At 36.1% G+C, this 12,556-nt stretch overlaps 1 protein-coding gene across 1 annotated transcript; it reads left to right on the plus strand.

Annotated features, from left to right (window-relative positions):
- The first annotated feature begins 3,462 nt into the window (after positions 1-3,462).
- Positions 3,463-9,997, plus strand: LOC117240830 (carcinine transporter-like). Its single transcript, XM_033506860.1, is given in 10 exon segments — positions 3,463-4,335; positions 4,536-4,796; positions 5,077-5,272; positions 5,587-5,845; positions 6,815-7,010; positions 7,117-7,222; positions 7,955-8,058; positions 8,124-8,338; positions 8,735-8,910; positions 9,369-9,997. Coding segments are annotated over 10 exon segments (1,758 nt in total). The 5' UTR covers positions 3,463-4,309; the 3' UTR covers positions 9,588-9,997.
- The last annotated feature ends 2,559 nt before the right edge of the window (positions 9,998-12,556 follow it).

Below are 12,556 nucleotides of genomic sequence, written 5' to 3' on the forward strand. Positions count from 1 at the left end.
AAACTTTTTGTTCGATAATTGATGTGCCATATTACATCCGTCACATTCAGTGTTATATGGTGTAATTTCTTCAGTTGTGGTGTTATGTAAGTTACGAGGTCATTCCTGTGTTTGGACATGTGTTTGGAATGTAGTGTGTATCTTTCTCTTCGTATGTACATAGTGAGTAGAGACTGTCTGTCTTTCGCTAGAAGAATATTCTGCATATAGTTATTTACTGTTCTTGATATTTGATTTTGGAAATTTAATTTTCGCTTTGCTTGTATCTTCGAGCGTAAGGTGAAATTTGTACAGACATATTTAGTAATTTGTTAATCGTACTGTTCGAAATTATTGTGTGTGTGAATATTTCGGTGAATATAAACTACGAAAACCTGTCCTTGATTTTTTATGGTAACAAAGCAGTCTTTTCAGAAGAAACAATATTCATAAATCAGTCCCTTCGCAAAAAGCAAATTCTACGAATCTTGTTAGAAGAAACCGGTTGACGAAACTACGTGTCCCTTCAGGAGAGGTCTAATTTATAGAGGTAGCTTGCAAGAAAAAACCAATCTCACAAAAAGCTTGAGCATTCTTAATTAATCCTCTTTAGAATTCAATTACATTTATGCCTTTTGTAAATATTAATTCTAAAATAACGATGCTAACATTTCTAACCTACAGAGTATCAACAAATAACATAACGCAATTCCCCATTTCAATTAAATATGAAAAATATACTAAAGTCGATCCAAGATCAAACCCGGTAAAACAAACGACAAATTTACCTGAAAAATCCACTGAATTCGTTTCAATACATCCGTTATTTAAATTGCAAAAATCAGTTGTGTTTCAACGTCAATTTTTAACACCGTCCATATATCGCAATTTTAGTACGCGACAAGACGACAATACAATTCATTTCAACACCATTGAAAAGTATGGCTGGCTTCGGACAACCGGTTTCCGGCGTGGCGCCACTATGCTTTGGAGAAACAAGGAAATACATATGTATGCACCTTGCTTTTTGTGAGACAGAAGAACCCTGTGTCTCTGTTCTACCAACGTCGACGATTGTTGCGACGATTTGCCGCAAACCTAAATGGAGTTCGATCAATGGCAACGCGAGCACGTGGTCCTCGATGTTCGCGATCGGAAAATCGTGTTTTCCAAACTATTTTTAGTTTCGCCGGTTCCACTGTCAATCAACGTTTCTTCCTTCGGTTCCGTTTCTCTTCGATTCTCTCCTTTTTTATTGGCAAACACGTGTCACCGAGTATCGTGTTCGTCTTCGCTAAGCAAGCTTCTATATCAGCGATACGCGAGCCGGTTTCCCCTTCATATTTGTACAAGACTTCGTGAACATCGGACATTTTTCTCTTCTCTTTTCGAATAAGAAAATCCTATCGTTGTTTAACTAACAATTGCATTTCTTTAAATGGAAATGTGGTCGTGTCTCCTTTATATTTTCAATTAGCCAGGGAATTTAGGTTTATTGCCGTGGAAACTTGATCGGTCGTTTACGTAAGGATCTGCGACTCTGCTTCATCTTCGAGGAAAATTTCATCGAATACAATCGTTTCACTCAATGATTGGATCAGTCGAAAGGGAGATTCCGTGACTGCCTGTATAAATATTGATCATAGTGTCTCTTGAAGGGAAGCTGTACCAATCTTGTTGATTTAACTACTGATCCTACTTTATCCTCGAGAAAAATTACTTACTTTGATTGTTTGACCATTAATTTTAGCGTTTCTTCGAGGGAAACAGTGTTGATCGCTCGAGTCTGCTTCTTTCTCAAGGTAAATTGTATTTACTATTTACTCGATCAGCTATTTTATTTTCTTTTCCCGGAGAAACCTTGTTTCTCGCCTGTTTGACCATCCGCGCTATTTCTTCTTTGAGATAAACTGCAGCGATTATTCGTGTAATCAACAAATCTACTTTTTCTTTCTTTACGAAGGAAATCGTGTGTTTAACGAAATCTCGCTTGTTTAGTCATTGATTCCGCTAACTTTTCCAAATAAATCGTCAATCATTCGCTCGATTGCCAATTCTAATTTTGCTTCGAAGCAAACTGCGTTGATTATTCGTATAACCTTTTTAATAGAAACTGTTTTTCGTCTATTTTATCGCCAATTTCCTTTTCAAAATAACATGTATTAATTATTCGTTTAATCGCAGATTTTATTTTATTTTATTTCTATTTCTGTTTCGTTTTATCATCGATTTTCCGCCGTCTTCAAAGAAACCCACGTGAATTACTTTAATTGCTTTTTCAAACTAATTTTATTTCTTTACTTTTAAATTAAGAAGCAGCAACGAAAATGCTACAATAACGGAAAAATTCTTCGGTTATCTCCACAAAGAACACGAAGGTATCGAACTTAGTGTATTGAGACATTTTGTTCGTTGGAAGTTAGTCGACGACATTTGGAACGGAAAGATACATTTGACATGATTTAGTGTGACGTTGAGAGAGAAAAATGGTTTGATCGAGGGTGCCCTTAATTACTAATTTCATAACTTGCTGTTAATCGATCTGACAGTGATATTAGTAGATGTGGTTGGTAGTGCCTGATTAATCGTGATCGATATTTTGAACAAAGAGCAACGAGAAACGATCAGTTTGGAGTTTCACTTTGACGTCGTGAGACTATCGTTAATTAGACATAGAAGAATCGTTTGGTGACAGATAAGGGTTTCAACTTCTGTATTCATTTTCTTCTATAGACTGAATTTAATTTTTCGCTTTGATAATCGTTTATAAAAGAGAAGCGATAATTATTAATTCTACCTAAGAATGTTACTAATAAATTAGGAAAAAGAAATTTTGATTGGATTCTTGATAATGAGTGAAAATTAATTTAAAAGATTGTATTTGAAATTTTGAGAATCGATCGAGTCCTCAGTTTCAGTGCAATGTAACGTTATCAGTCGCGTGAGTTTGGCTCATATGTGATTTATGTGCAAGCTAAATGTTTCCAACAAATTGTAGCATATTGATTTCTCAAAGTCCTGTATCAAATGTCTTGTAATTATAAGCAATTGTTTCGTTTGGACGATCAAGGGTAATATACCCTATTTTTGATTTTAAAAATGTCGCCATTTGTGTAGACGTACACACGCAAGTATTTATTATGTAGACACGATGGCTCGTAGACACGAACGTTTCTCGTTGTCGTATTTTCCAAACAGGTCAGTTATTTCGAGCACTCGACCACTTTCTCGCTCCTGACAATGACACTAGTCATTCTAATCGATGTCTCGAAATCGATGGTTTTTCTGTCAGCTGTTTCGTTTCCGTGTTTATTCTATATGATAATATTGTTTCACGTATTCGCTTAAATTTAATTGGCAAATGATTAATTTCCCTGAATCCATTTTCAAGTAAACATATCAGTTTAACCTTTTGCTCTATCTGATACGAAAATGAACAATTTGATATAAAAATTTTGCGAAAGATCGATATATTATTTTACTTTTAACTTGGAAATCGTTCTTTTAATTTTTCAATATCTAATTAACCACCTCAGTCCCTAAGACCGTCTGTTTTAACGAATGGTAAATAATCAAATAATTGCGTTGATACATCAGAAGTACCATCTTCTTATATCCCTGATATTAGTGTTAAAACAGGTTTGAAAAACCTTCAATTATTTCATTTATTCTTAGCCTTCGATGGCTTAAAATTTTCTCGGTTATTTTCCAATAGAGTTCAATATATTGATCGAAAACTTAGTTTAGTTAAGCACTGTAACCGGAAGTCACCCTTAAGTCGCCGGGTAAGAGGATTACGAGTAATAAACAAACAATATTAATCAGAAAATTATTCCATTCAATTTTTCTCCTGCATTTAATTAAATATGACAGAGTCAACAAACTTTCCTTCGGTTCTTCTATCTCATTTGCAAATCTATAATATCGATATCCAAACGATAACTCGAACACCATTAACCAGTACTCGAGGCTATTTCTTTCGTCGAAACTTTCCTCAGACATGTAGATATCACGTTGACATCGCCGCGTATACCGAATCAGCCCTTTTTAAAGATGATCTCGCGAGCGTGGTTCGTATGCAATTCAATTTGAACGAGTCGCGTGTCACGATTCACTTGACTCCCGGCACAGTAATTGGCCGGCACTCGAGCAAACACTTACACTTAATTTAACGTTTAACCGAATCGAAAACAAAGCGAACAGTTGCCGGACTTCGCTCGTTCTTTCAGTTCATTTCCGAACGTCTTTCGATCAGCATATCGGGTCTCCTCTTTCATCTCCGTTGCCTTTCAAAATCTAAAATCATAATTGAGACTTTGCTGCTCGAACTATGGAAGGGGAAAACGTGAATGACGGGTAAGATTGTTCCTGCGTTCTGTCAGAAAATAATTTCCTGTTTGTGGGAGAGGAAAGGAGCATTGTAATTGGAATCACAGAATGTGAAACATCAAAGGAACTGCCGAATGACATTTATTTCAAAGACTAGAAGACTGAAAACTTTGTTATACGACTTTTATACTGTTACGCCTGGAAATCAAGGATGGATTCTGTTTCAGCGAAATGAAGGACGAGAAGAGTAACTCTATAATGCCCACTGAAGCGACTCGATTGAGACCAAGATTGGAAAGTTTCGATGATGTTCTGCCGTATGTCGGTGACTACGGGAGATATCAATGGCTGTTGTTATTGTCGTTACTACCTTATGGCGCGACGTACGCGTTTCTGTATTTCTCGCAATTTTTCATTACGATTATTCCCACGGAACACTGGTGCAGGATAGACGAATTAGTAAACTCGAATTTCACCGAAGAAGAGAGGTAAGTATGTATAATGAAGGAAAGAAAGAAAAGGAGATATACGTAGCAACGAAAGCTCCTTTAAACTTTGAACGATATTTTTGATTGTTCGTAGAAAGTGACTTTAAAATATTGTGACTTCTGGAATTTCTCGAATTTTCGAACATTTCGAAAATTATTAGAAAATATTGTAGAAAAATTTCACGATAAGATACAAGATATTTTTGGATTACTCTGTCTGGACTTTGGTTCTTATTTTAATAATTAAAATGATCAATCATCTATCGTATGGGGTGTTTAGGATTAAGATAGCGATTCCAGTGACGAACGTTTATCCTTATTACGAACAATGTCAACGGAAGGACGTAAACTTCACAGAGCTGTTGAAGAGCGATAAGAGCCTGAGCTCATCGGGCTTCCAAACAAACAAAACGATAAAATGTACTTAATGAGAGTATAATTTTACGCAGATTCCATATCCTAGTATAGGAACTGAGGTGAAGTATTCACATCGTTGTCTGAATCGCATGCTTCGAAATTCTTACACTTCTGCTGCGTTCTTTGGGTCATTTCCGATCTACTCTAACCTTGTTATAGTAAATTTCTTAAGTTTAAAGAAAGTATAAGACGATAATTGTTAGTACGGATAATTCCTCGTTCCGATTTTACGCGAACGTTTTTTTCAGAGCATAAAGAACTCTTTCATTCATCGAACTGCGAGCAGAATCGAAGACCGCAGCAGGATTAAAATTATATTCTGAAAAATATGAATCTGGTTTTTCGCTGACTAACTCTTAACCTTGGTGATTAGCTAGATTGGGTATGCGACCGAGAATACCTCGTATCAACGGCGCAGGCCATCTTCTTCTGCGGATCCATCATCGGTGGTTTTCTAGTCGGTTGGATCGCCGATCACAAGGGTCGTATCCCAGCTTTAATGTTCTGCAATGGTATCGCCCTTTTTGCCTCCATTTTCACTGCCAGCGCAAATAGTTTTTGGTCATTCGCCGTCTGTAGGTTTCTCGCTGGACTGGCGTTCGATAACTGTATCAACATTCCTCTGATTATCGGTAAGCCTTCTACGAAGTAGAAAGTGCGAGAGGTTCGACCGATAAGCCAATGTTTCAGTCACGCGAGAGATAACGTTAGTATGAAGTCAATGTTTCTATTACGTGAAAGATGCTGTTGCGTGAGAAATTTTTGATGAATTGTTCCTCGAAGATAATTTTGACGTTGCTGTACTCGATTGAACTATACGGTTCGAGTTCTTGATTCAAGAGCTTTTGCCACCGCCAGAGATGAATATATTGATTTTGTTATTGTTAAAGATCGTTTCATCGATTTTCATGTCGTCGAGGATAGTTATATCTTGATATTCTTAAATCGAGTTATACAAGGTGGTTGGTAACTGGTGGTACAAGCGGAAAGAAGTCGAAAATATAGAATACAAATTTTCTTTTTTAATTCTTCCATCGAGACAACGATCTATAGTGAGATCCGTTATAACGAGACGCGATAAAGTGCACGCGTATCGAGCGAAAATTCAAAGTCGATTTTCTCGAAAACAAAGTCTCGAACGAAAAATTTTTATTCTATATTTTCGACTTCTTTTTTCGCGTAGAATCACCCCCTTTCCGCTTGTACCACCAGTTACCAACCACTCTGTATATTCGTTCGAAATGAAAATTATCACAAAATTTTCAACACGTAATTCGTTTAAATACGTTAGAAGCAAAACACGTGCATTATGTAGCGCTTTTTGTTATACGGACCAGCTCAAACTCGGAACATTCACGTTTGCAGAGTAAACGGATTAATTTAAAATCGGAATTATATTTATGATCTTACAATTATCCTACAATTATGTTGATGGTATCGTTCATTCGGCTCGTCATCAATTGCTCCATATTAATAATAACCGGTTTCACCCGATAGATCTTCCATGTTCTATTACTGCAACATAAAGAATAATCGTCGTTAAGTATCTTGATATAATAATCAGTTATTCCGAGAGTCATCGACGATCAATTATCCCGCAGTGCTCGAATATATGGCTGTTTCGAAACGGACGTTGGTCGTGAATATCGCCTTTGGCGTATACTTCGCAGTGGCCAGTGCAATTTTACCATGGATAGCCTATTATATCGCGAACTGGAGATATTTTACTTACGTTACTGCCATACCACCGCTGTTATCTGTCGCTATCACACCGTGGATTCTTCCCGAGAGCGCCCGGTAAGTAAACTCCTAATCGTTCGATTATTCGAATTCTCAACTTGCGCTTTGAGATTTATGCAAATTTACTTATCGATCCATATCACTCGTATTTGCTCTGTTCAAGCTGGTACGTTTCCAACGGAATGATGGACAAGGTTGTTGAGAAACTACGGAGAACAGCTAGGATCAATCGCAGAAATCCAGACTCGCGTATTTGCGATATATTCGTCGTAAGTTCGATCAAATAGAATTCTAGAAAGCTTACGCGAAATCATACGGTACAGTACTTGAATCTGTGCTGACAGATATATTTGATTCGCGTCGAAAACACACAGACTCGCGAATGTATTTTAACATGCATAGACAGGTTTTAAAAATGAAACGCGATGAAAAATGAAATATGAAATGAAACTTGACTGTCGCGATTCCATTGTGGTATTATATCGATCTCGTACAAAATTTGAAGTAAATCTGGGAATTTATATAGAAATTATAAAATATTTACAATTTACAAGTACAATCGGGGATAAAAATAAGCTGCTATAGTTAATGGAAATAGATGTGAAGAAAGTATAATCAAATTAGTATCAGCCTCATATACTTGAGTTTTATTTATTATATTTCCTTCTAATAATATGCAGATAGTTCAGCAAATGATTGAAATGAATTTTTACATTTTCTCCACTAATCCACTTAGTTTTGTTCCCGACTGTATTTCGGATCAGAAAAGTATTTAATCAACCAACCACCCATTATATTAATAAATCTCGATATCAAAAGCCATGCCGACTAATTCCATAAAACAGAATGCAAAGTGCCACTGCTCGTGCTATCTATTAATGACGAATAAAATGAAAATAAAATTTCTTTTCAGTGTGTTATGAATTTTGAACTGTGTAAGGGCTAAAGGCACGACTCGTATTATATCTTTCGTTAATTATTCTCGAAATAAATTCTTGCAGAGTAACATGGAGGCACCGGACAAAATTCAAGAATCAGCGACGCTGCTCGATCTGTTCAAAACGCCACGGTTGGCGAGAAACACTATTCTTCTAGTTGCATTCTGGCAAGTATAAGATACGAGTTCATGTTGCGAGAAAACCTTCATAAATAACCGATACAATCTTGTAGGTGTTTCACCCTGATCTCGTTCGACGGTCACGTGTATTCATTAAAACTTATCCAGAGCTCGGTGTTCGTGTCGTTCTCGATCGCCTGTGCCACAGAACTTCCAGCTGGATTATTACTCGCCCTGTTGCTCGACCGATGGGGTCGTGGACTCTGCGGATTTCTCACGATGGCAATGACCTGTGTACTCAGTATCGCTGAACTTATGCTGCATTCCAGTAAATATATCGATCTGTTTATTAAAGTAAAATTAAAACGATTATAATGACGTATTATTGAGAAAAATCTGAAATTAAGTTGATGACGAATGTAAAAGAATTTTGGCAACTTCGAAGGTATTAATCTTGGAAAATAATTATTTTGATGGAACTAGAATTTAGGAATTATTAGGAATTAATTTAGTGGCGAAATTGAAAGAGGTGTGCACATTTTAGAAGCAATAATTTTCTATATGTTGGTTTTCTAGAATTTAGAGATTTATAGAAGTTTAAAGTTTTGTGTGAAATTTTAATTTGATTTTGATTAAGCTTCGATCGGACTATATTTTTAATTAAACTTACAATCAAGTATTGTGTACCCAGGATTAATTTTGTATTTTTTAATTTATTCCCCAGTGCTCGCGAAATTAGTAATGTCAATATTGTCGCGATTCTGTCTGAACATGGCAGCCAATGTTGGTCTTCAGTATGCAGCAGAACTTCTGCCCACGCCAGTCAGATCGCAGGGCGTATCTTTCATTCATATTTTCGGAATAGTTGCACACTCTTTGGCGCCATATATCACTGACTCGGTAAATAAATATTTATACTACTATTGTTGTTACAACATTTTTGAAACACCGCTAAGTACATCCACGTTCAACTTCTCTTTAATTTATTCCAAAAGATACAATAAGCGCTATTAGAAATTATGAAAAAGTTCTCATGTAAATTTTCTCATGAAAATGTAAAATAGTTTTTTTCTTACCTTAAAACAAGTTGTTTCCTGAAGAAGTTAAATATTATAAAAATCTGATCAAAATATTTCTCACTTTCTAGAAAGCCCGTTTTGGAAGTTGCAACCAACGCTTTTCTTTAACTGATCTTTAATCAAAAAAGTGAAATTTAAAATAAAAAATGATGGAATAACTTAAGATATGAAACTATATTGGTTGAAACTTTCTAATGAAACTTTTTAAATGAGAAATACTTTGACCAGATTTTCATGGTATTTAACCTTTGCTCATATAAATTAATATTTGTTCATTAGGCTGCAATTTGGGAGGGATTTCCAATGCTCATTATCAGCACGGTGTCCTTTTTTGGCGCTGCACTGGTTTTGTTCTTGCCGGAAACTGTCGGCCAGAATCTTCCTCAGACTATCAAGCAAGGCGAAGAATTCGGAAGGGACCAACATTTCTGGTCGTTGCCTTGCTACCATAAGACACACTTCAATGGACATCAACACTATCCCTCCTGTGAACGATAATTATCTGATTTTTAATAATAATTCAATTAAAAAACACGAAGGAGGATTCGTGTTTTTTTAGAAGTAACAATATTACAAGCGGATCAGTCTGACGATTTTTGTACGAGAAAAAATCGGAACATATTATTTTTCTATTCTCCTACATTAATTTTTATTTTTACCGTTTACGTTTAAGAATTTGTAAGCCTTAATTATAAAAAGAGCGAGCTTAGAAATCGTGTTCCTATATAATTTTTATTATTATCTTTTAAGAGCTTTTATAATTTTAATGCTAATTTTCACTTGCGTTACGCACGTTCGAATCGTTCAGCGGTTGGTGCTAATTTGATATTCAAAGATATTACGTAGAATAATATCGAAAATGTTACGTAAATTAATAATTACGTAATTTATTAATTACGTAAATAATAAATTAGAGAGATTTAAATTTTTGATTCCTTTAATGTTTTTAACATTTTTCACTGGAATATATTGGACAAAATCTTATTTAAAAAAATAGTACGTTTAGATAATTTGTCTTTGTGAAAAGAAACAGTTTTATATCTTTTGAACGATTATCCACGTATTTTTAACGATTATTTATCTATTCGTTATATTTTTTTGTACGATTTTAAATAACGTACAATATTAATAAAATCCAAGCTTGAAGACTTTTTAAATTATTGTTATAATTTCTTCAGCACCAACTGCTGGACTTTTATTTATCTAAAACGAGTTGTGCGTACATTTAAAAAAAAATAACTCTAATTGACTGTTTCTATGGTTTAGGAAGAAGAAAAAAAGAAAGGAAAGAATATTGTAAGCAAATCGTGCCATCGTATGACGATCAGTGTTCGTCGTTGTGCCAATAACAACGCAATCAATCTGAAGAAACCTATTCATAGTATTCATAATCATCACTCACGTATACATACGCGTATACACTCACGTCCATAAGATTGATTCACCGAATAAAACTTCCATAAACCTTAATATAAGAAACAATTCTACTTTTTATTTGCACACACATCGACGAATCCCCCGAACAAAAATAAACTGCTAAATATCTCTATAATTAAATACATTAATGCTCGATGATCCTCGTTCATCATTATACGTCTAATCTAACTCCATCCTATAATTAGGAGTTCTACGATAACGATCACTTATGTTACAATGTATTAACCCTTAACAGCCGAACTTAATTATAATTAATTATAGAAAATGAAATGCTTCATTATACGGATATTTGAAGTAATATTCTGTATTATACAGGGTGTCTGGTAATTGATACTGTGATAACCAGCGGTTAGTTAATGTGGTTAATAACCAGTGGTTAGTTAATGTGGTTAATAACCAGTGGTACAGGATAATACTATGTGAAAGGATCTGTTGAAAATATAGAACGAGAGATTTTCGTACGACGTTCGAGAGAATGAAATTCTGAAGCTTTGTCAACTCGTGTTCACACGACATTCACGAAACATATTCAAAATTTATTTTCTCGAAAATACGAAGAATCATCAGTTACGAAACACTCTGTACTATATCACATTATTATATCACTATCGTATTGATAAGAAATGTCGATATTATAACTCCTTAAGACTCCCTTAATATTTATTTGCGATTCAGCTTAATATGTATTGGCCCTGTGTAATTTCAAGATTAAAAATATAAAAGAATTCATTCCTGATTACGATATCGTACGTGATTTACAAAATCATCGACCGTCAAGGGTTAAATGAGAATTCTCTCGTCCAGAATTATTTTCCAGACGATCAAATTATTATCCATTGTATCACGAGGATCGAACTAACTTGTAGCCTTGAACAATTATGTACAGTTGAATCTCTAGCGTAGGAATATTTCAAAGAATCTCAAGTTTTGAGGAACGATAGCTGATACTTGCAACGAACAATAGTATGTCTTTTTAATCGGTAACTGAAAGCAGGGGCTAGTCTCATAAGTACGCGAATGATTCTAACGATCGAATGATTCTAGTTGCTAGAATCATTGTTTAAAGGTGGTATAACGGAGATTGTGCGCTTAAGACAAACAGGTCGGAGGATCGAAAGGAACGAGATTGGAAATATTCGCGTCTCTTCACGAATCAGAATTTTACTATTTCTAATTGAACACGTGACGGAGTTTCGATCTATTTCAAGTAACATTTAAACCTGAGTGTTACGTCGGGCGACTCTCTGCCTGGCCCAGGTCACACACCGCGGGCCAGACGGACGCCAGATGTCCGCTCTTCCGTACGGCGTACCCTCAATAGTCTTAAGCATCCATCATAAACCCGAGTCACTTGCCTGCTAAGGTCCTTCAAACAAACATCTGTTTCCGAGGAATTTCTCGAGACTATTGTCTACCACGGCTTAACTAAGGAAAGTTGGTTTTTCGCACGTACGCTGCAACTGTCCTCCCACTAACCACTTTCTCTCGAGGGCGGTTGAGACCCTTCGTTTAACCAATTAGAAACGAAGCCTATTCCCTCACTCTCCTAAATAACATCGGCACCAACAAATCCGATGGTCCCGCGCGCTAGACACACCCATCCTTAGCTTTCCTCCGACACATCATCGTCTCCCAAGACAGTACTGATTTTACATCCTTCAAACGGTCAACATCCTTCGAGCGGGTAGACACACCCGCAGATCAATCACTCATTCATCTCGTACATACGCACCAGTGTAACTATCCTCGTTATAAGTTGTGGAATAAACGGTGAAATATAACTTACTACTGTGTCATATTCCTATCAACCACCTCTGTTATCCTAACCGAAACAGGGGAACGACTACTTCGCGGCGTCGATTCAACGGATCGTAGCGAGAATTTACGCCTCTCGCTGACGCGTTTTCCTCGCGACCGCGTCTCTCTGCGAACGGTCGTAACATACAGGGTGGTTGGTAACTGGTGATACAAGCGGAAAGCGGGTGTCGTACGCGAAAAAAGAAGTCGAAAATATATGTCGGGTTATGGTT

Source organism: Bombus vosnesenskii, unplaced genomic scaffold (assembly GCF_011952255.1).
Source record: "Bombus vosnesenskii isolate JDL3184/JDL3185 unplaced genomic scaffold, Bvos_JDL3184-5_v1.1 scf7180000014974, whole genome shotgun sequence".
Taxonomy (NCBI): domain Eukaryota; kingdom Metazoa; phylum Arthropoda; class Insecta; order Hymenoptera; family Apidae; genus Bombus; species Bombus vosnesenskii.